The following is a 21,275-nucleotide window of genomic DNA, read 5'->3' as shown; positions in this document are numbered from 1 at the left end:
GCGGCACGGTCAGATGGGGGTGCGTCCAGTCACGTGCCACAGGATGGGTGTATCTGGGAAACAACACTGAAAAAAAAAAATCGAATTGTTTTCTTCTGGCGCTGGGGATTGAACCCAGAGCCTTCTCATTGCACCACATCTCCAGTCCTTAAAAAAATTTTTTTTGTGTGGGCTGGATATGTAGCTCAGTGGCACTGTGCCTGCCTGAGTTTGATTCCATGGAGACAGAGTCTCAATAAGTTGCCCAGGCTTGGGCTTGCCGTGTGCTAAGATTACAGGTGTGTGCCACCTCACCCAGCTAGAAAAGAAATTAAGTTCTAGAACATGACAGTGAATTTGTATTAAGTTCAAAGATAAGCAAACGTGGTGTCATTATGGTATGATGAGGGGGGTGTGTGTGTGTGTGTGTGTGTGTGTGTGTGTGTGTATGTATGTGTTTAAAAGCAAAGGAAAATTGGGGCATGGTGGCACATACCTTTGATCCCAGCACATATGAGGCTGAGGCAGGAGGATTGCTGTGAGCTCGAGGCCAGTGAGCTTAAGACCAGCCTGAACTACATAGCAAGACCTTGTCTCAAAATCCCTTCCTTGCCTCAAAAAAAAAAAGAACCAATGGGAAATGGCAGGATGGTAGTTATCTGTGGTGGGGATGGAAGGGGAGAAAGGGGGAGCATGAGGTGGGGTGTGTGGATATATGCAAATTATTGGTGAAGTTATAGTTCTATATTACTTTCTTGTGTGTGTGTGTGTGCATGTGTGTGCACATGCATGTATTCCTGGGGATGGGACTCGGGCCTGCCACATCCGAGCCAAGTGCTGTACTACTGAGCTATACCCTCAGCCCAGAGTTATAATTCTTATTTTTTTTGCAGTTATAGTTTGTTTGTTTGAGACAGGGTCTAGGTATGCAGTTTAGGCTACCCTTGAACTCATGGTGACCCTCCTGCCTCAGCCTCCCAAGTGCTAGGATTACAGGCCCAGTTTTAGTTCTTGGATGGCACAGCTCACAGTATTTACTATAGTATGCTGTATAATTAGTACATTACACATACATAACAGTAGAATTTAATAAAGAAAGATTTTACACACGAGGCCAGAGTCTCGGGGTAACTTCTGTCTTCCAACCCTTTTATATGCATGTGTGCATAATATAAGATGAGGAAATCAGCTGGGCATGGTGGCACATGTTTATAATCCCAGCATTTTGGGAGGCTGAGGCAGGAGGATTACAAGACTGAACCCAGCCTAAGATCTTTTCTCAAAAAATAAACAAAAGCGAGGGTATAGCTCAGTGAGAAGGCACTGAATTCATTCTCCAGTAATGGGGGAGAAAATAGAGAACTGTAGCTTATTAATTCTCTCAGGGCTCTGAGGTCTTTACTCTCACCAGCAGTGCAGTGGCGAATGTCTTGTTCGGTGTTCTCGTGCACACATCCACGTGTTTTCTAGGTTTCTGCAGAAGTGGGATTGCACATTGAAGTGATAGTGCTAGAGGGCTCTCTAGAGGGTGGCACCAGAGGCCCAGCCTGCACGCAGGACCCGAAGAGCGCATTAGGGCCCAGTCTGTCCGCTGTACACCCTTTCCTCTGAGGGGAAGCAGGACTTCTCATTGTCACGCCCTTCCTGGAACCCTTCACATGAGCTGGATTGCGTTCAGCACTTCATATTAATCCCATCTGTCCCTAGAGGTCTCTCCTCACCTGTACAATGGCAGTCCTGGCCCTGAGGATTACATAAAATAACAAGATGATCTCAGTGGTTGAGGCAGATTGTATTCAAGCAGGTTGAGCTCAGAAATTACTAAACCCTGAGCTCAGTGTCGTGTACCTCCTAAAAGGAGGGAACGAGCATATACCTTCATGGGGCTGCCACAGGAGGGTCCGTGATGAGTGGGGCCACTATTTCACCCTGGGGAAAGAAGCCGGCCAGCTTTAGGGCAGTGGAGAAACTTGCCCTTGGGTCCCAAGTGGTGCCGTCAGGGTCTGAATACAGTGCCAAGTCCAAAGCCCAGGCTCTTCCTGGCTGTCAAGCTGCCTGTCTCAGTGGAGAGCTAGAGACTTCCTGCCCTTCCTGCCTCCCCTTTCAGGGCCCAGGTCAGCTAACCTTCCTTAGTTTCCTTCTGACCCAGGCCCTCAGACCTGGGTGTCTGTGGTCTGGCTGTGAGGGCAGGGCCTGCCCTCTGGTGGCAACTTTCAGTATTGCAAGACCAAGCCGGTTACGGTGGCCCTCTGAGGAGGTGGTTTGGGGCTGTGGTAGGGTGAGGTGGCCAGTTTAGCATCCTTCCTTCCTCCCTACAGCTAACAACTCAGAGTTAAAAAGTGATCCCTGTCCCTCACTGGGGGCCTCTGTCTCACTGCTAGCTCAAGATGAATGAACCATACAGTTGAGTTCTGGGTCACAAACCCTCAGAACAAGAGGGAAAAGGACATTGCCACCATCTGCAGGTGTGCCGTGTGCCAAGTCCTTGGCTAGCCCTCGGGGTCATCTTGTGAGGTGGCCCTCATCGCTGTCTTAGGATGAGGAGGCCTGGATGCAGGAAGGGTGACAGAGCTCAGGCTCGTCCTGCCAGCTGCCCTGGACTTCCCTGGGGGTGGCTGAGGGTGGTCTCTGCCCAGTTGGTCTCTGACACTCTCCACTCTCTCTCTCTCTCAGACTTCGTGGGCTCCACAGCAAGCTCCATGTTGCGGCCAGGGGGTGATGTCTCTGGATGGGGAGTCCTCCCCTGCCCTGTGGCTCACACACAGGGACCCTGAAGGCCGGGACCCCAGCCCAGGAATTGGCCTGACCTCAGCTTGTCCCGTCACCTGCCTTTCGTCCCTCTGTCCAGGCTCTGAGGGAAGATCTTGGACTGACTTATCAGCTACAGCCAGCCTGGGAGCTCCAGGCTCTGAAGAAATGCCAGGGCCAGTCTGCGGCCTGGTGGAGGGGAGACCTGCAGACTGTGGGAGGGGCTGATTCTGGGTCCTGTCTCACTGCGGCCTGAGGAACCTGGATCCTCTTCCCTTGGCTTCTCTGCTCCTCTTCAGACTGGCCTGCAGAAGCCCAGAAAAGGGAGGTGCCCTGGTTCCCACTCCCAGACCTCACCAGTCTGGAAGGCTGCTACCTGGCTATCCCTTCGCCGCCTACAGAGGCTGACTGACACTGCCCCCGGTGGGCCGGACTTTTTCCTACTTTTTTTTTCCCCCTGATGATGGTTCCACCACATCTGCCACAGAGCTCCAGGTGCCACCAGCCTCGCCGGGCTTCCCCTGCCCCAGCTCACGCCCAGCACCCGGAAGAACATGAGCTGTGCCAAGGGGAGAGCGTGGGACCTCGCTGTCACTTGCTGCCTGGAGCCCTGAGCAGCCCAGAGCCTGCAAACAGACACAGGTTCTGGGGGCAGGGAGGAGGTGTGGACCCAGGTGGCTGGCACTCACACTGCGCAGCCTGGGTGGCCTGGCCTCCTCTCTGCTGGGCTGTCTGTCACTCCTGTGTCTGGACCCTTGACCCTGGCCTGTTTTGTATAGCACAGACCTCTTGGCCCTGTTGTCAGGGTTGGGGTCGAGGGGTAAAGGTGGGGAATTAGGGGACGCGTCACCCCTTCTACCCTTCTCACGGCCCCGACACGCCCTGGCATCTGCCAAGGGCAGAGACTGTCTTGCCTCTTTGATACTTTTCTGCATAACTTGAACTTGCAGGTCACCTCTGAACAGGGTACCCCTGTCCCCACTCCCAGGCCTTGTGAACTCATCCCTGCCTCTTCCTCTCCTTGCCCACCTGTCGCCTTGCGATCTGCCCAGGGTACGCAGCCCACCGGGCAGTGCTTGGAGCTGAGGCACGAGTGAGTGTGTGTGCGTGTGTGCGTGTGTGAGTGTGTGTGTGTTGGAGAGGGGCAGAGAAGCCCCTACCCCCGACATTGGGCTTCTCCCTTTCCCTCAGCAGGGCAAGTGTGGGAGGTCCCGATGTCTTCTGAACACATGGCATCACCTTGTGGATTTGGTGGCAGAGCCATCTACCCTTGGGAGCCCTCTGGCTTGTGGCTGAACAGCCCTTGCCAGAACCTGGTCGGGAGCAGCAGACCAACTTCATCTTGGGTGCTGGCTTCTTAGTTGGGTGCGCACTGCCTGGCCCACTGTGGAGCCTCCCAGCTGCTTGGGGAAGTGTGCTGTTTTCATGGGTCATGTTAGCCTCGGCCAGCAGGGAGGAAATCAGCTTGAGGGCCACCTGTGTGCCACCCTATGTTCTTTTCCATGGGGCTTGGGCCTCAGAAAGACCCGCGTCTGCACAGCCCCGTCTGGAGCTTTGTTGGAGTCAAATGCTGGGTCATGGTACAGTTCCAGCCTTGGGCGTTAGCAAGTCCTGACCCCATCTCTCGCTACTCTTCACCAAGGCCCTGGCCCTTGCCTGTGCCCCCCACCCTGCAGGAGCGCTGGAGGTGGGGGTGGGCTCCGGGACTCCGCTAAATGGGACAGGAGTGAGCTCCGGAGTTCAACCAAAGTGCAGCACGGGAGGGAGAGTGACGGAGGGGCAGGAAACAAGTGCCTGGGGAAGAGGAGGAGAGGTGGGAAGGGGACAGAGGGTGCAGAGATAATAGACACAACAGGAAAAAGAGAAGAAGGAGGCACAGATGAGGAGAATGGAGAGGCCGAGGTGACTGCAGGGCCTGGAGACGGGTACGGAGCTGAGGAGAGAAGGGAAAGGAGTGGAACCCGAGGTCTGTGAGGGAGAGGGAACCTGGAGGAGCAACAGTGAGTAGAAGGGTGAGGGGACAGGTGCAGGGGCTGTGGGGAGGTGATTTGCAGGGCGCAAGAGTGAGATGGACAGGAAAGAGGACAGGAGGAGGAGGAGGATGGAGGTGGCGAGACGCTGCTGTTTGGACAGGAGGAGGAGGAGGATGGAGGTGGCGAGACGCTGCTGTGTGGGCACCAGGGGTGGGGATGGCTTGCTTTCCCAAGACCCCTGTGCTCTAGTGGAGGTTGGAGGCCACATGGGTGAGGGCCTGGGACCCAAGCGGGCCATCTCCACCCCTTTGTGGGGATTGGAGTTGGGGAGCCACGCCAGTGGGGAGCTGAGTCCAGGCGGTGTCAGCTGTGGGCCAGCAGCAGGGGAAGGAAGGAGGCCGCTTCCCTTTGGGATAGTCTCACAGTGCTTCCAGTGGGGTGGGGTAAGGGGCCTGGGTGGGCTGAAGTCTGGTGAGGATGCTCCCCCTGAGGGCCCCAGCGGCAAGCCCTTGGCTCCAGCAGCTCTCCCAGGGCAGTGGCAGCTTCACCAGAGGGCAGGCCTGGGGTCTGTCTTATCCAGAGCCTGCAAAGTGGCTTTAGTCTTTGGGGGCCCATGGCTCTATCAGTCCTTATTCAGCTATGGGTTGTGGGAGGTGAACATTCCTCTTTGGGACCAGAACCTACAGAGAAAATTTCCTGAGGGGTGAGAATGTGGTAAGAGCCTGGAATAGCCAGGAAGATGAGAGCTTTTAGGCAAGGCCATGGGGAAAGACTCTGGCCTCTGGAGATCCTTGCTTGTGCACAGGGGAGAGTCACCCTTCTCCAGCTTCCAGTGTGAGCTGAGAAAGGGAACCCTCTCTCTGGAGAGGTTGGGGTCTTCCCTTGTGTGGGCCCCTGCCTGGCTCAGGGTAGCTTGTGGGTGGGAGCAGGGGAGTCACAGTCCTTTCCCAGGGCTCTGACCGACAGACCTCTGAGGGCCTGTGTTGTGTCATTAGGATAGCTTGGAGTCGTCTACACCTCATTAGTAAGTTCTGTCTGAATGTGTCCTCACTGTTCATCGTCCAACTTGGTAACATTTATTTTGGTCCTGACCCCTTCTGCTGCTGCTGCTGGATTTGAGCTTCAGTGCGGGTGGAATGATGTTCAAATAAAGAAACACTTTATATCACCCATGCTGGCTGCTGCTTCTGAGCCATGTCCCAGGGTACAAGAGGGGCTAAGACTTCACGGGCCCCCATGTATCCAGTCTGGCTGCACGTTAACAGGGTTAACTCTGTGGCCTAATGAGGCAGCTCGTATTACCATGGCATTAAGGGTTGCCACTGGCATGACCGAGCTGGCCATGATGTTACCAGGAACCTAGGCTCCAATTTTTCTGCCATTTTCTATCCTGGCTTCCTTCCTAAAGGAAGCCTCATGGGCCCAGATGGCTGGTGGTCCCGTCACCTGGTCTGCATTTCATTTAAAGGAGACAGAAGCTAACTGTAAATGGGGCACACTGCCGAGCTAAGTAAAAAGGGCTGTTACAAAGGAGAAGGGAGAGAAGAGATGGAGTGGGCGGGTGGCACCTCCTGAGAGCAGAGGCTTGACTTTGCCCTTGAGGCCCTGCCTGTGTGGGCTTGGACAGTCACCTACCTCTCGGAAAGTCCCCCCTGAGTAAGTGGGGACAACCATAGCGACCGAGGCACAGGGAAGTGGTGCAGTAACGAGGGAGTGTATGTCGGTGGTTCAACACAGCCCACGGGACTTTGTCATGTGCCAAACAGACCCTGTCTGCAGAGTCTGGCTGTAGAAACAAGATATAATTTTGCTAAGTTCAGGATACCATGAGTATTGTGTGGTGGAAGATTAGGAGAAAGCTTTACTGTGGGGTGAGCAGAAGTTCGGTGGGAAGGATCAGGAAGGTCATCCTGAAAGAGAAAGAGCTTGAGCAGAGACCAAGGAAGGAGGCAGAGATACACGCATGGAGAAGGGAAGCCATGCAGGAGCGCTGGGACATGAAAGTGTGAGGTGTGGAAGATGAGAGATCAACAAGGTCCAGCTCCCAAGAAACCCAGAAGCCATGCATAGGAGTCCAGACTCAAGAGCAATGGGGAGCCAAGGAAGGGTTTTGAATGGGAGAGAGGGGCACAAGAAGGTTCACATTTCAGAAAGATCATACGGAATCAGTATGATACTGAATTAGTGCCAGGGGACCGGGTTAGAGCTGATTTCAGTAAAAGGGGAATCAGAAGCAGGACCTGAAGCAACGGATGGCGGTTGAGTTTGAGAAAGGGAAGACTTTCTCTCCCAGGAAGTAGAATTGGCAACAGTCAGTAATATACCCCGGGAGATGGGGTAGAAAAGCATCGAAGAGGTGTGTGAGTCCTCCCCTGTGGGGACTGGAGTATTTGTCAAGATGGTCGTTTTGGCTTGAGACATGCTACTTTTCAGAAGTGTGGGGGCACCTTGGTGGGGCTCTCTTGTATGGGGCGGATGTAATGGAGTTGGAAAACCCAGAAAGGTCTGCATCAGAAATGCTGGCATACAGAGGACGGTTGTGACCGGGAGCAAGCCACACACTTGCCCAGGACAGCTATGTGGTGGGAAAAGCAGAGGTGATGGGACCTCAAACGCTGATACACCAGGACTCAGAAGGAGACAACAGGGGAGTCAGAGGGTATCAGGAGTACTGCAAGTGTGGTGCTATGAGTTCAAGAGACGGAGCGGAAGTCTAGTATGAGGGGCTGAAAAACATGTACACTGAGCGAGAACAAGATCACCGCTGAACTTGGTAGGAGCGCATTCCAGGAGACAGCAGGGAGAGAGTGAGGACTACGCATTGAAGTGCAGATAAAGTGAAGAAACAGGCGACTGCAATTTGCTCAGGAAATGGTACACTTGTTGAACTAGCAGCAGACAAGGGCCAGCGCCTTACCTAGAGGGACATGGAGAGCGAAAGGTGAAATCTCTGCAGTACTGGACGGTGAACCAAGGGAATGCTGAGCTACACCCTCAGCCCTTTCTCTATCGCTATCTTGAGACAGGGCTGTTGCTAAACTGCCCGGGATGGGCTCAAACTAGTGCTCCTACCTGGGATTACAGGTGTGTGTCTCCAGGCCCCATACCAGCTTGGAATCTTTCTTTAAATATGGGAGTGTTCTAGATGTTCACTGGCTGTGGCAATTAAGAGGATAAAGAGATGACTGCAGGAGCACGTCCCGGGAGAGGTGGGAGCCAGCTGACTGAGGGGGCAGAGGTTGGTCTTCAAATTTAAAAGATGACCTACATAACAGAGATGGAAAAATTTAATTTACTTTTGGGGTGAAGGGAGGGTAAAACTTAGGGAGCTCTTTTTTCTTTTTCGGTACCAGGGATTGAACTTGGGTCCTTGCACTTGCAAGGTAGGCGGCGGAACCACTGAGCTAAATCCCCCACCCATGGGGCTCTTTTCTGATGCCATCCATTTTCCTAGTGAGCCAGGGGGTTTGAGAAGAATGGTGGAAGTTGGAATAGTTGCTAGAGCTAAGGATGAAGAAAAGAGCTGATAACCAACCACAAATCTGCAGTGGTATCAACAGACAGGAGGGCAGGCACGGACGACCAGATTGACAGGTAGGTGGCAAAGGAAGCCAAGCATCTTAAATGTTTCAGAGATCACCTTGAGATGTAGGCTGGGTGTTGGAAAAAGAGAGCCTAGGATGGGGCCAATAGACTGGAGAAAATAGAGGGAATGAGGGACTGAAGTTTATGTGAAAGAGCTGAAAAGACAGGAGATTGTGGGCAGGGGGCTGAGTGTTTGCCTAAGTATTTCCGGGAGTTTGAGAAGATGACTTTGAGATGAGAGGCACCCTGGTTAGGCTGTCCATTCAAAGTGTGGGAAATACAGCAGAACTGGGGGTGGAGGAGGAGACCTGTCAAACTTGTCCAAGAATCACTGTTGCTGAGCCAGGCGTGATGGCGCACACCTGTAATCCCAGTACTCGGGAGGCTGAAGCAGGAAGACTGCCGTGAGTTTGAGGCCAGCCTCAACTACATAGCGAGATCCTGCCTTAAAAAAAAAAAAAAAGAATCAGAGTTATTGGGAAGGTAAAAGATAATACCAATGAAAGGGAAGGGGTCTAAAGGAGGCACACGGAGAATGAGCATCAGTGGGGTAGGGATCTTTATCTGGACTGTATACAACTATGCAGCAGGATGTGAGGGAACAAGCAGACACTTAAATGGCCTGCAAGAGAGATGCTGTCCCAAGGAGAGAACTTTGTTTCAGAGGAGCAAGATGGAGGTGGGCTTTGTCTGTGGAGGGAAAGGCGTGTTCAGAGGACATGAGAAGGCTGAGAGAGAAGGGCCAGGGAGAGGACTGCATGGCAAGACTAGAGCACTGGGGAGGCCGGATGGCACAGAACATTCTCACTGTGGCTGTGGTGAGGGCTCAGAAGCATGAAATTGGGAGAATTCACTCGACCCAGAAGTTTAAATGGTGCTCCAGTTTGGAAGGCCCCACCGGGCCACTTAGGCAGAGCAAAGGACTGGGGATGATCCTAGCTGCGATGCCCGAGCAGCCCCACCTGAAGGTGACGGGAAGTTCACTCCGGTGCTAAAATGGGTGCAAGAATCAACCCCAGTGAGTTAGAAGCTTCTTCAAATCCATATACTCAACAAGGCACTGCTGTCCAGGTACGTGGCACACACCTGTAACCCTAGCTGTCTGGGAGGCTGGAGCAGGAGGATCACCAGTTCAAGGACAGCCTGAGCATTTTAGGAAGAATCTGTCCTAAAATAGGAATAAATACATAAATAAAAAGCTGGTGTGGGGCCGGGGATGTAGCTCAGCGGTGCCATGCCTGCCTGGCAAGCACAAGGTCCTGAGTTTCAGCCTTGATACCAGGGGTTGGGGATAAGCTGGGCTGTAGCTCATTGGTGTATCGGGATTGAGTGCTTGCCCGGAGTGCAAATACACACACACATGTATTTGAACTCAAATCCCAGTGCTGCAAATGAACAAACAACACAATTAAAAAAAAAAAAACAACAAAACACTTCAGAAAACAAAACCCCAAATAAACTAAAACAAAACCCAAATAAACAACAACAAAAACCCAAAGCATTTATTGAATGCTTACTCTGGTCAGGTACTGCTAGGCTGAGAAATGTATCAGACATGAGCTTGATAAATCCTGTCAGGCCTAGTGGCCATTTAAGAGTTTGTCTTTAGTTTGCTGATACATAACAAATACAGAAGAAAAGCATGGAACAAATGTACATCTTACTGAATTATAAAACACCTTTCAATTTTTTTCTTTTTTTTTTCCGGTACTGGGGATTGAACTCAGGACCTTGTGCTTGCCAGGCAGGTGCGGTGCCACTGAGTTAAATCCCTGGCTAAAATACCTTTCTAAGAATCTTGCCAGCCACTCAGAAGTTCTTCATGTGCTCCTAATATCACTCATCTTCCTTCCTGAGTAGCAACTATCTTGATTTTTATGCCAATCACTTCATATCTATATTTTTTTACCCCAAAAGGCATCTCTGAACAATATAGCTTAGCTTTGCCTTTAAAAAAGAACATCCTTTGGGGCCAGGGATTTGGCTCAGTGGTTCTGCCACCTGCCTCACAAGCGCAAGGTCCGGAGTTCGATCCCTGGTACCAAAATAAATAAATAAATAAAAGAATATCCTTCTTATTTCATTTCATCCCTCTTTGGAGTTTATTTCTGAAGTCAACCATTTAAGTAGCATTCCACTGTAGAATTCTGTTACCTTCACTTTTGGGGGATAGTTGAGTAAGTCTCTCTTATTTGTATCTCCAGTAAACTGGTAATTGTTTAACATGTTCATGATAGGGCTGTAATGCTACACACATGACTATCATTGGTTGGCATGGGACAGTCACACATGTACCACTGATAGTTCATGTTAGCGGGAATGTATTAATCAAATTCAGGTGTGTGTGTGTGTGCATTTCACATTTTGACTGCTTTATAGTTTGCTTTTGTTTTGTGGTACTTGGGATCAAACTCAGGGGAGCTCTGTCTCTGAGCTACATCTCCAGCCCTTTTATTTTATTTTTTTATTTTGAAAGTGTCTTACTAAATTGCCTAGGCTGGCTTTGAATGTGTGAGCCTCAGCTTCCCCAAATAGCTGGGATTACAGAAATGAGCTACTGTGTCCAGTTGTAAATTTCTCTTTATGGAAGTATTCCCACAAATAAAAACAAATGATAGATTTGGAATTTCATTATTTTGTTAGCCCCAAATGAATCAACTATCCAAGCAGAGATCATCAACAGCTACTAGCAACAAAGAAACAAAATTATGTACCTTTTTTTTTTCTTTGGTACCAGAGATCGAACTCAGGACCTTGTGCTTGCCAGGCAGGCATGGCTACATCTCCAGCCACTCAGAATTATGTGCCTTTTAATGCCTCCCCAGCTGTAATCCTGAGTGCTGGGTATGGTGGCCCATTCCTATAACCCCAGCTCATTAAGAGGCTTAAGACCTCAAGAGTAGCAACCATGAGATACTGAATCTTGTGTGTCGACTTATTTCATGTAACATTATGTTGGATTGAACTCAGGACCTTGCACTTTCAAGGCAGGTGGCAGCACCACTGAGCTAAATCCCCGGCCCTATTTCTAGTGTTTTTGAGGATTCTCCACGTTGATTTCCATAGCAGTTATACAAATTCACACTCCCACCAGCAGTGCAGTAGAGCTCTTCCCCTTACACCCTCATGAACACATATTATTAAGTTTTCTTGATGACAGCCACTCTTTCTGGGGTAAGACAGTATCTCAGTGTAGTTTCAATCTTCATTTCTTTAATGGTCAGCAATGTCGAACACTGGCCACTTGTACTTCTGAGCTGTGTCTGTTCATTGCAGTTGCCTATTTTATGACTGGGCCTTTTGTTTTGGGGAGTCTATTTTTTAAAAAAACTCCCTATATATCCTAGATTTTAGTCCCCTGTCTAAGGAATAGTGGGTAAACTCTTTTTCCCATTATGTAGGCTGTCAGTTCACTCTGTTGGTTTTCTTTGCTGTGTAGAAGATCTTTAATTTGATGTGATCTGGGTCGGGGATTTAGCTTAGTGGTTCTGCTGCCTGCCTCACAAGTGCAAGGTCCTGAGTTCAATACCCAGTACCCCCAGAAAAAAAAAAAAAGAAGAAAAGATATGATCCCATTTGTTGATTTTTTTTTTTTTTTTTTTGAGACAGGGTCTCATTTTGTAGTTCAGGCTGGCCCTGAACTTGCTATTTAGCATAGGCTGGCCTTGAACTCATGGCAATGCTCCTGCCTCAGCCTCCCGAGTGCTAGAATTATAGGCATGTGCCATCATGCCTGGCTGTTGATTCTTGGTATTTTTTCTTGTGTCCTAGGGTTCTATTAAAAAAGTCCTTGTCTGTGTCCTCAGAAGTTTCCCCTATTTTATCTTCCAGCAGATTAAGTGTTTAGCATTTAGATCTTTGATCCATCTTGATTTTAGTTTGGTACCTGGTGAGATATATGGGTCTAGATTCAATCTTCTGCAGGTGGATATACAATTTTCCTGGCACCATTTATTAGAGATTACCTTTTCCACAGTGCATTTTGGCCCTTTTGTTGAAGAGTAGGTAGCTGTCTGTGCCTGGGCTTGTTTCTGGTTCTTCTGTTCTGTTCCACTGAACCATCTGTCCGCTTCTGTCAGTTCCATGCTGCTTTGAGCACTGTAGCTTTCAGAGTAACTCCAAGTCTGGGATCGGGACGCCATCTGCTGTGCTTTTGTTATGCTGTGCTTTTGCTATTTTGGGTATTTTTAATGTGAATTTTAGGCTTATTTTCTTTAGATTATGAGAAATGCCATTGGTATTTTGGTTGGGCTGGCATTTAATTTCCGTGTATCAGTTTGGGAGTATGGCCATTGTGATATAATTTGTTCTGCCTATCCAGGAATAGTTGTTATCTTTCAATTTTCTGGTCTTCCTTGATTTCCTTTCTCAGTGATGTAATTTTCATTTAGAGGTCTTTTATTTCCTTGATTAGGTTAATTCCTAAGTACTTTTTTGATGCTATTGTGGTCTCTCTTTTTTGGGAGGTGGTGGTTACCAGGGATTGAACTTGGACCTAGCACTTGTGAGGCAGGCAGTGGCACCACTGAGCTAAATCCCCAGCCCATATTTTTGCTATTGTGAATGGTATTGTTTTCCTGTTTTCTTTTTCAATGAGTTCAGTAGGAATGCTATTGAGTTTTGTGTGTTTTGTATCAGCATGTTATGTATAGATGAATTTAGTTATTCTGGGAGTACTTTGGCAGAGTTTGGGTCTTGTAAGTAAAGGATCATGTCATCTGCAAATAATACTTTGATTTTATCCTTTCCTATATACATCCCTTTTATTTCTTTCTCCCGCTTGATTGCTCTGGCTAATGTTTCAGGGACTGTGTTGAAAAGAAGTAATAATGGATATTATCTCATTCAGCTTTTCCCCATTTTATATGTTGGCAGTAGGTTGGTCACACATGGCTTTTATCAGATTAAGATAAGGTACCTCTATAACAATTTTCTTCAGGGTCTTTATCATGAATGGATGTTGGATTTTGTCTGTTTATATGACAAACCATATTATTGATTTGCATGTGTGGAACCATCCCTGCATCCCTGTGATGAAGCCTACTTGGTCATGGTTATGATCTTTTTGATGATTTGTTGTATCCTCTGCCAGTACCTTGTTAGGGAATTTTGCATCTGTGTTCATCAGGCATTGGCCTGCAGTTCTTTTTTGGCTGGATCCTTGTCTGGTTTAGGGACAGTGATGTTAGCTTTCAAGAATGATTTTGGAAGTACTCCTTCCCTCTCAATTTCATTAAGGACCCTGAGGAGTACTGGTTTTTGATCTTCCCTGAAGTTCTTATAGAATTCAGCTGTGCATCTGTGATAATTAACTGATTGTGCTAACTTGAGAAACTGAACTAAATTGGATCAGCATAGTTTTAGGTGTGGCTGAAAGAGTTTACTGAAGACAAAACCATCCTGGGCATAACGGCAACAAATAGACTCACCGCCTGAATGGAATAAAAGGGCAGTGAAGGAAGGCTCACTTCTGTTTCTTTGGAGGAGCTGCAGTCTTCACCCTCACCCTCACCTGTCCTCTCCCGACTTCCAGCGCAGACCCTTTAGCCTTCCATGGGAGACCCTCTAGCCTCCTGACAAACTTGCAAAAGACACTGCGGTGAGCTCCAGGGTTTCATCTGGATCCTTCAGGTCTCCAGGGCACAGACAGCCCTACTTCACACCCAACTCAGCAGGTGGCCACTGTAAGCAGATCTTGTAAATTCTTATGTATTTGTATATCTTGCATTAAATGTTTCTCTAGTAAGCACTGACTGATACAGAATGCATCAAGACCTAGGTTTTTCTTAGTTGGTAGTGTTTTATTGCTGTTTTAATTTCATCATTTGTTATTAGATTGTTTAAAATTTTGGGGCCAGGGATTTAGCTCAGTGGTGCTGTGCCTGCCTCAAAAGCACAAGGTCCTGAGTTTGGTTCTTGGTTAAAAACAAAAACAAAAAATTTTTGTGTCTTCTTCGTTCAGTAATTCTGTTTGTTTGTTTTGGTTTTGGTTTTTTGAGACGGGGTCTCTCTATATAGTTCAGACTGATCTGGAACTCACTGTAGCGCCCATTTTTTGTGTCTTCTTCGTTCAGTAATTCTGTTTGTTTGTTTTGGTTTTGGTTTTTTGAGACGGGGTCTCTCTATATAGTTCAGACTGATCTGGAACTCACTATGTAGCCCAGGCTGGTCTTGAACTCACAGTGATCCTCCTGCCTCAGCCTCCCGAGTGCTGGGATTACAGGCGTGTGCCACCATGCCCACCTCTTTGTTCAGCATTTGTTATTCATGTAAAGGCAGTAATGTCTCCATTTCTTTTGAGTTCTCCAATGTTTTGGAACATAGGTTTGTGAAATAGCTAATAATTTCCTGGATTTTGGAGATGTGTGTTGTGTTTTCATTTCTTACTGCATTGATTTGTGTCTTTTCTTTCTTTTTTTAGGTAAGATTGGCTGAGTTTTTAATCTTTGTTTACTCTTTCAAACAACTAGCTTCAACTCTGATCCGTTGTGTGTGTGTTTTGTCTCCATTTCATTGATTTCTGTTCTGATCTTTATAATCTCCTTTATATAAGCTCTGGCTTTGGACTTTTTATTTTTCTAGGTCCTGGAGGTGCTTGTTTTCTCTTTTCTTTTTTGGTGGCAGGGGTGGAACTCAGGACCTTGTATTTGTCAGGCAGGTGCTGTGCCATGAGGTAATTCTTGACCCTTGTTTTGTTTTTCTGATGTGGGCATTCACAGCTATCAACTTCCCTTGTAGGATTGTTTTCATTGTGTCTCTTAAGTTCTGGTATGTTGTACTGGCAGTATCATTTAATTCTAGAAGCTGTTTTATTTCTACCTTAAGTTTTTCTGTGTCCCATTGATTATTCAAGAGTGTGTTAATTTCCATATGTTTGCATAATTTCTGTGATTGCTTTGGTATTGATTTCCGTTTCACTGCACTATGATCTGATAATATGTATGGTAAAATTTTGTTTCTTTTGTATTTACTTAGGCATTCAAGTTTGGTTTAACTTTTTTGTTTGGTTGATCTATTGTGATAGTGGGGCATTGAGGTCCCACATTATACCTTTACTGATGTTTATCTAATTTTTATGTCTAGTAGTGTTTGTTTAATGAAGTTGGGGACACTGGTTTGGTGCATATATAATTTTTATATCTTCCTATTGAATGGTTCCATTAACCAATATGTAATGTCCTTCTTTGGTTCTTTGGATCAGCTTTGGTTGAAATCTACTTTGAAAATAAGATAGCTACTTCTTTTGCATGAAATACTGTTTTCCATTTCTTGTCTATAAATTTTTTTTTTGGTACCAGGGATTGAACTTGGGTCCTAGTGCTTGCAAGGTAGGCAGTGGCACCACTGAGCTAAATTCCAAGCCCTACAAATTTCTTTTTGTGTTTCTTTTATACATCACACTGTTGGGTTTTGTTTTTTGATTCATTCTGCTAACCTGTCTTTTGGTCATTGAATTGTCTATTTATATTGATGGTTATAATTGGTAGGTGTTGACTTATTCCTGTTATTGTATTATTTCCCTGTTGCTTTGGTCGTTTTTCTATCTATATAATTGTAAGCTCTATCTGACACAATCATTTTATTGGACCTTTTTGGCATTATTTTCACTTGTTTCCTTCTAGGATATCCTTGAGAGTTTTTTGAAGTATTGGTTTGGTGGTCATAAATTTATCATGGAAATATATTATTTCTTCATCAGTTTTGGAAGATAATTTTACAGGATAGAATAGTCTGGGTTGGAAGTTTTCTTTCAGAGTGTGCAACACTTCCTTCCAACCTCTTTTTGCCTTTATTTTGTATTGAGAAGTCTGTTGTAATTCTGATGGATTTTTCTTTATGTGATTCATTGCTTTTCTCTGGCAGCCTTTACTGTTTCAGTTGAGTTTTTTTTTTTTTTTCCCCTGATCATGGCTATTTGGGGTTCTATATGCTTAACTTATCTCTTAGATTTTTTTCCTTGTTTGGAAAGTTCTCTGTTATTACTTCCACACACAGGATTTTTATGGTCTTTGTGCTGTCTCCTGATTTTCTTTCTTTCTTTTTTTTGGTACTGGGGATCGAACTCAGGCCCTTGTGCTTGCAAGGCAGGTGGCAGAACCCCTGAGTTAAACGCCTGGCTCGTGTCTCCTTGTCTTTTTATTATTTTTATTATTATTTTCTCCTTCTTCTGAGGTTTGCAGATTCTTTGATTCAGTCCCTGGTTCTTCAGGAGTTTGCTGCAGTGTTGTTTATGACCACGAGGCAATCCAGACACTGGCAGAGAAAACCAACTGACAGCAATAACTACGCCACACTGGCCACAGTAGTAAAGCTAGCAACAACAATGGCTACTAACAAACCTAAGAACATTCACAAATGGCCCTTCACCAGAACAAAGAGGCCTGTGATTTTAGTGGACACTTAGGCCACTCAGACACTGACTGATAGTAATGGAGACCACTAACTTCTGCTAGATGTAGGCAGCGGGCAAGAGCTCAAGCATATCCCTGAACTAAATGTCATCTTCTCCAGGTCTGCCCGCTGTGAAGATTTTTCCCAACAAACCTGGCCTCCCGCACAGAATACAGGTCCATTGATCTTCCTGGACTGAGCCTCCCAGCAGATCCTGAGCTCTGTTTAACTCTCACCTTTTCCAAGCCCGTCTCCCAAGACTTTCTCATCCAGTGTCTTCAGGAGGGTAATACCTCAGTACTGGAGCAAACTTCTCATGGGTGTTGGTTGCATTTTCAATCAGGTCAGTCACTTGGTCGTTGCTTCTGCTGGTCCCCTGCCCCATGGGCATGCTTGGTATCCGTGTCTGCAGTGTGGGCAGGGCGTCTCTCCTCACCTGAAGTTTTCTCAGTGTAGCTACTGGTATTCTGTTCCTTTGTGTTTCTCCTTTATTTCTCTCTCCTTCAAGACAGGATCTAGCTATGTAGTTTAGGCTGCTCTTGAATTTGCTATGTAGCCCAGGCTGGCCTTGAACCTACAGCGATCCCTCTGCCTCAGCCTCCCCAGTGCCGGGATTACAGGAAGGTGGTCCAAAGCTCAGTGCTTTTTCTTCTTTAGAAACTCCTATTATAAAACAATGAGTCTTCTTTAACTGTTTTCTGTATTTGTCATCCAAAATCATTTTATACTGTTACCCACCGTCTGGAGTGTCACTCGTTGCGTTATACATCCATGTATCTTTTGACAAATGTAAGCTATCCCCACCATTTTAAGTGTTACTGTACTACAAATCTTGCTTCTCTCCCTTGTCTCTAACCCCTGGCAACCAACGACCTTTTACTGCCCGAATAGCACTTCTTTTTCCAGGATGTCACAGTTAGAATCACAGGATACATGGTTTTTTTAGATGGCTATTTTCATGTAGTAAGGGACATATAAAATTCTTCTATGACCTTTCACGGCTTGGCAGGCCATTTATTTTTCCCCCTTGACTTTTAGGTATAAAAGACAAAGGAACTCTAATATTAAAAGTGGAAATACTATATATATTTAGACGCTTTGAAAGTTAATCTACCACCTCCCATTGCTACTTTCTTCATGGCCAAAACTTAAAATCTGTCTGCAGGAAATTTGAAGCCTATGACATTTTACTAATAATAAGTCCCCACAATGCACATTACATCTCGCAAATTTGCTCGCAACCAAACTCATAGCATCTGACCAACCTTCCCCTCACTTCCCTCACACCTAACACCCCTGGGAACTCTCATTTGTTTCTGCCAACTTGAGTCTTTTGCATTCACAAGTGAGAGCGTATGGTATTTGTATCTGGCTTATCTCACTTTGGACTCACCCACATTGTCATCAACTGCAGGGTTCCCTCTGGAAGGCTGAGAGGTACAGTATTTCTCAAACACACACATTTTGTTCATCTGATGGACATTCGTGTTGCTTCCCTACATTGGTTATTGTAATACTACAGTGACGAGAGTGCAAATGTCTTTTTGATAATCTTGTTTCCTTTGAATATGCACCCGCCACTGGAAAGGCTGGATCATATGGTATTGCATGTTTAATTCTTTGGCAAACTCCCGTACTGTTTTCCATAAAGGATACACCAACTTACATTCTCACCAGCATACATATAGGTTTACTTGCTGTCTTTTGACTTTTTGTCACTATCATTCCTAACAGGTATGAGGTGGTCTGTCATTGTAGTATTTTTTTTTTGTACCTAGGATCGAACTCAGGGCCTCGCACTTGCGAGGCAGGCTGCGGCACCAATGAGCTAAATCCCTTGCTGTCATTGTAGTTTTCATTTGCATTTCCCTGATAATCAGCGATGTTCAGTACCAGGTCTTCTTCAGAAAAATATCCACCTATTTTAAAATCAGGTTATGTTTTGCTATTGCGAGGAGTTCTTTACGTATTTGGGCAGTAATCTCTTCTCTGATCTATATGGTTTGCAAATACTAGGGTCTCACACTGACTACATACCTTGCCCCTCTGGAGAGTCTTGCTAAGTTGCCCGGGCTAGTCTTAAACTTGTGATCCCGAGTTGGCCTCAGCGTCCCCAAGCAGCTGGGAAAGTAGCCATAAATGGCCTCGTGCCCATTTTAAAATCAAGTTGTTTTCTTACTACAGAGTTTGAAGAGTTCTTTGTATGTGTCGGAGTTACAGCCCTTCATACATTCTCCCAACCTGTGGCTTGTCTTTTGCAGAGGACAGTGTCTTAATTTTAATGAAGTCCAGTTTACCAGTTACTTTGCACGGATCATGTAAGTTCATTTTTGTGAAGGATTTAAACCTGTGTCTAGACTTTTTTTTTTTGGTGCTGGGGATTGATCCCAGGACCTTGTCCAACAGTAAGAACATACTCCACCTCTAGGTGAAAACCCAGCCTGTTCTTTTCTGGGTGGCGGTGATGGTGGCACACACATACCCAGGAATTCTAGCATTTGCTGAAGAGACTTTTGTTTTTGTTCCTTTGCCCCTCCCCTCAAATCACATGCTCATATATGTGGGTCTATTTCTGGGTCCTTCTGCTCCAGTGACCAACTTAATGCTTTGCTATTACCACACTGTATCGATTACTACAGATTATGTTAAATGAGGTAGAAACATTAAAAAATTTAGAATCAGTTTGATGTCTACAGATAACTTGCTGGGCTTCTGATGGGATTAAACTGAAACTGCAGTAAATGAGAATGGATGTCTTCATGATACCAAGTTGTCTTAATTTAAAAATACAAAACATTAACAATTTAGGGCCGGGGATTTAGCTCAGCAGTTCGGTGGCCTGCCTTGTAAGCTCAAGGACCCGAGTTCAATCCCCGGCACCAAAAAACAAAACAAAACAAAAAAACAAACAATTTAGTTCTTTGATATCTTCTGCCAGTATTGTAGCCTTCCTCACCTAGATCTTGCTTTTGTTAGATTTACACCTCAGCTGGGCATGGTGGCACATGCTCGCAATCCCAGGACTTCGGGTTTCTGAGGCAGAGCAACTCAAGTTTGAGTCCCACCTGGGAAAGTTAGCAAGACCCTGAACCATCTCAAAATAAATAATACAAAGGACTGGAGATATAGCTCAGTGTCAAGGTGCTACTTTCAATTTCTACTACTGCCACCAAAAAACTAAACCAAACCGAAGAAGACACCCTACTCAGGTATTTCATTTTTAAGTGCTAATATGAATGCTAGGTAGCATCTCCTTAAACCCATGCATGATGTTTCAAAACCCTCAGTGAATGACCGAAAATGCAGACAGTACCAAGCCCCGTACTAAAGACCTGTGAACTAGGATGGGTGGACTTTGGATTTTTGACTTTGATGGTGCAAAAATGGACTGTTATGACGATTCTATTTTTCATGTTCAGTACAGTGGTTAAAAAATGAGATATTTACTATATTAGGTATAGTAGGATCAACAAAAATAACTACAACAAGTAAGTGTAATAAACATGTGAATGTGGTCTCACAAATTTGTCAAGACAAGACTAACAATAGTTTTGGAACAGTTCACTGTGGGTAACAAACTTGCAGAAAGCAAAACAAGTTAAGATGGTTCTAGGGTTATTACATTTTAAATTCTTAACCACATTAAGTAAATTCTACTCCCAAGACTTTTTTTGGAGACCAGCATGACCTCTGAACTTGCTACCTAGCCTAGGGTGCCCTCTAATTTGCAGTGATCCTCCTGCTTCCTGCTTCAGTCTCCGGAGTGCTGGAACTATGGGTATGCTACCACCATGTCTATCTCCTCAGAGTGGTGTTTTTTAAGTTAGGAAAGAGTATCAGCTACACTTTCAGCTTGGCAAGTGCTTCTCAGTAACAGTTTCACAGCATATCGGGTGGTTATTGCTTTCTGGGTAAATTGTATAATTTCCACAATTGTCAGTTTGGGCCCGCTTGAACTTTAAAAAATTACTAAGTGGTAATAACTCAGATATTGCTGTGTTAATGACATAAATTATGGCAGTCAGAGGAATATGGGGCCAGCATTATACTGGCTTACTTCCTTATTACTTTGCTACTTCTTAGATTTATACCACATCAAAGGGAAGGTGTCCAGCAACACATCTGGTACTTGGTAACAGTAGCAAACAGCCTAACTGCTAACAAGCAGCAAACAAGCAGCAAACAAGCAGTTGTCCCTCCTACCTTCGTATTTCCGGGCCCTTCCCTGTAGCCTAGCACAGTATAGGTGTTCTGTATCATGACTATGAAAACCCAGCCAAGACCTTGCAACTCTGGCAGAAAGCAGACATGTCTACTCCTCATTAGGATCCCCATAGGATCCTAACACTGAATCTCAGTCCTCATCTTTAACTTCATGCCCTGGATTTGATTTTTTCACTGAACTGAGACAAATCAATACACTGAGTATGAAGCTGTTTTTTCAGAAGACTATGCCAAGCTTCCTCCCAGCCCAGGTAGAATTAGGCTGCAGCTCTTGGTAGGTTATATAGGTATTCTTAGGAGATGATCCTCATTTTTATTTTATTTTTGAGAGAGGGTCTCACTGTATATTTGAGACTGACCTGGAACTCACTATGT

The 21,275-nt window shown here is 46.0% G+C and overlaps 1 protein-coding gene across 1 annotated transcript in view; it reads left to right on the top strand.

The window, feature by feature from the left end:
- Positions 1–4,853, top strand: part of Lhfpl4 (LHFPL tetraspan subfamily member 4) — a 26,520-nt gene extending 21,667 nt beyond the window's left edge. The window contains exon 3 of the mRNA XM_019206834.1: positions 2,653–4,853. Coding sequence (XP_019062379.1) covers positions 2,653–2,753 — 101 coding nt within the window. The 3' untranslated portion in view covers positions 2,754–4,853. The remainder of the gene's footprint in view (positions 1–2,652) is intronic.
- Positions 4,854–21,275: the final 16,422 nt, after the last annotated feature.

The sequence above is a fragment of the Fukomys damarensis genome, unplaced genomic scaffold (genome assembly GCF_012274545.1).
Source record: "Fukomys damarensis isolate Sample0158 unplaced genomic scaffold, DMR_v1.0_HiC HiC_scaffold_24, whole genome shotgun sequence".
Lineage (NCBI taxonomy): Eukaryota > Metazoa > Chordata > Mammalia > Rodentia > Bathyergidae > Fukomys > Fukomys damarensis.
The sequence above is the reverse complement of the archived record's forward strand: the minus strand, read 5'-3'. Positions and strand labels throughout refer to the sequence as shown.